Consider the following 2,034-nt stretch of genomic DNA (forward strand, 5'->3'; position numbering starts at 1 on the left):
TATGATAACTGTATATTCCGAATTTAAATTCAAGATTTAGCTAAATTGGAATAATTTTATATTAATTAATATAAAAACTTTGTGGTATTGTTGATAATAGTTTGTGATTGAATGATTGCAATTTGTTTTTTATCTGCATATATTATTCCACTTACTAGCTGCATTTGTACATAAGTACATTCTATGATGCAGCTATAATCAATCATGGGTTTGCTTAGAAGTAACGAAATAGGATACAGTTAATTAAATGCTGAGCTCAACTTGGATCAGGTTAACAAGAAAGGTAGGATTTTTTTGCTGAACAAGATTTGCAATTCATAATGATGTTGCTTTCCATAAAGAAAATAAGCAGAGTCCTCACTCCTCAGTCCGGCCAAGAGTAATATAATATAATATGACTAACCAAGGAAAAATAAAATGGCCCATTTCAATCACCTAAAGTTCCCTATGTGGGGACCACAATAATCAGAAAACCCTCCTCTCACTAGAAAAATTGAGAGTGGAGAAGAAAAAAAAAAAAGGTTCAAGCCCCTCTATATAAAGAAACTTAGACAATCAAAGCTACTCATCAGTATACATTGTCTATTCCATCTTCCACTCTTTCACACTCACCTATGGCTCCAATCTCAAAACTCATTCCTTTCCTATTCTTAACAACCCTTTTAGTTTCCCTCCAAGTTAATGCCAGAGACAGCCAATTCTTCAGCAAAGTCACCCCTCTCAACAACAACATCAAAGAGACTGAGACTCCCAAAAATGAAGGCCAAGTAAACAAGCCAGAACAACAACCAACATTCATTCCTGAAACTGAAAACAGTTATGGCCTATATGGTCATGAGACTGGTCTGCACCCTCCCACCACTACAACAACTAATGCTGCACCCTACACCACCACTTACAAGCCATACAAAACTACCACAGCTGAAGAGGACACTGCCAAGTACTCCAACAACAACAACTTCTACAGCTTCAAGAAGGATGGCTACAACACCAACCAAAATGAGTTGAGTGAAACAACAAGACTCACAGGCACTTCTTACACCAACAACAACAACTACTTCTACAGCGGTAAGGATGCTTTTGCTAAGCAGAATGAATTGAGTGATACAAAGTACACTGAAGGTGGATACAACACGGAAAATCAGAACAGCAACAACAACAACTACTTCTACAACGGCAAGGATGCTTTTGGTAAGCAGAACGAATTGAGTGACACAAAGTACACAGAAGGAGGATACAACAACATGGAAAATCAGAACAGCAACAACAACTACTTCTATAACGGCAAGGATGCTTTTGGTAAGCAAAATGAATTGAGTGACACAAAGTACACTGAAGAAGGATACAACTCCATGGAGAATCAGAACAACAACAACAACAACAATAAATATTACTACAACAACGACCAAGCCGCCAATGAGAAATACTTCTACAACAACAACAACAATGATGATGCTGCCAACAACAGGTACTACAAAACCAAATCTGTCAACAACAATTACAACGGCGAGAGGCAGGGTTTGAGTGACACGAGGTTTATAGAGGGTGGAAAATACTTCTATGATGTTAAGTCTGAAAAGTACAACCATCCAACACAATATGGTGGCTCAACCAGAGGAGTTAACTCAGAAAATTGGTCCAGCAACAGAGGTTACTTTGGCAACAACAATGTGAACTCCATGGAAGGTTACCAGAACCAGGAGGAGTTTGAAGATGACCAAGAGGACTTCGACCCTTGAGCTGCAATCATGATTTTGTCAAAGTGAAGAGTTCATTTTGCTTTTGATTTGGAGTATTCACAGTGGGTGATCGATGTTTTATTGTGCTTTTCATTATAAATTACAAAACAATGTTAAAGGGTGGGTAGTAGGATATTGAGGGGTTTTACTTAGTGGTAATCTTGTTAAGTTAAATCTTGCTTTTGGAATTGCACAGTCTATGTAATGATGTGAAAATATGGCATGTAGTATCAAGGCATATGTGGCTTTTGCTATCAAACATGTTCTAGTTTTGCGCTTTTTTCACTAAAAAAGA

The 2,034-nt window shown here is 37.5% G+C and overlaps 1 protein-coding gene across 1 annotated transcript; it reads left to right on the top strand.

Annotated features, from left to right (window-relative positions):
- The first annotated feature begins 551 nt into the window (after positions 1-551).
- Positions 552-2,034, top strand: LOC114377276 (protein E6-like). The gene has a single exon (XM_028335715.1). The coding sequence runs from the start codon at positions 615-617 to the stop codon at positions 1,737-1,739; it is 1,125 nt and encodes a 374-aa protein (XP_028191516.1). The 5' UTR covers positions 552-614; the 3' UTR covers positions 1,740-2,034.

Source organism: Glycine soja, chromosome 11 (genome assembly GCF_004193775.1).
Source record: "Glycine soja cultivar W05 chromosome 11, ASM419377v2, whole genome shotgun sequence".
Classification (NCBI taxonomy): domain Eukaryota; kingdom Viridiplantae; phylum Streptophyta; class Magnoliopsida; order Fabales; family Fabaceae; genus Glycine; species Glycine soja.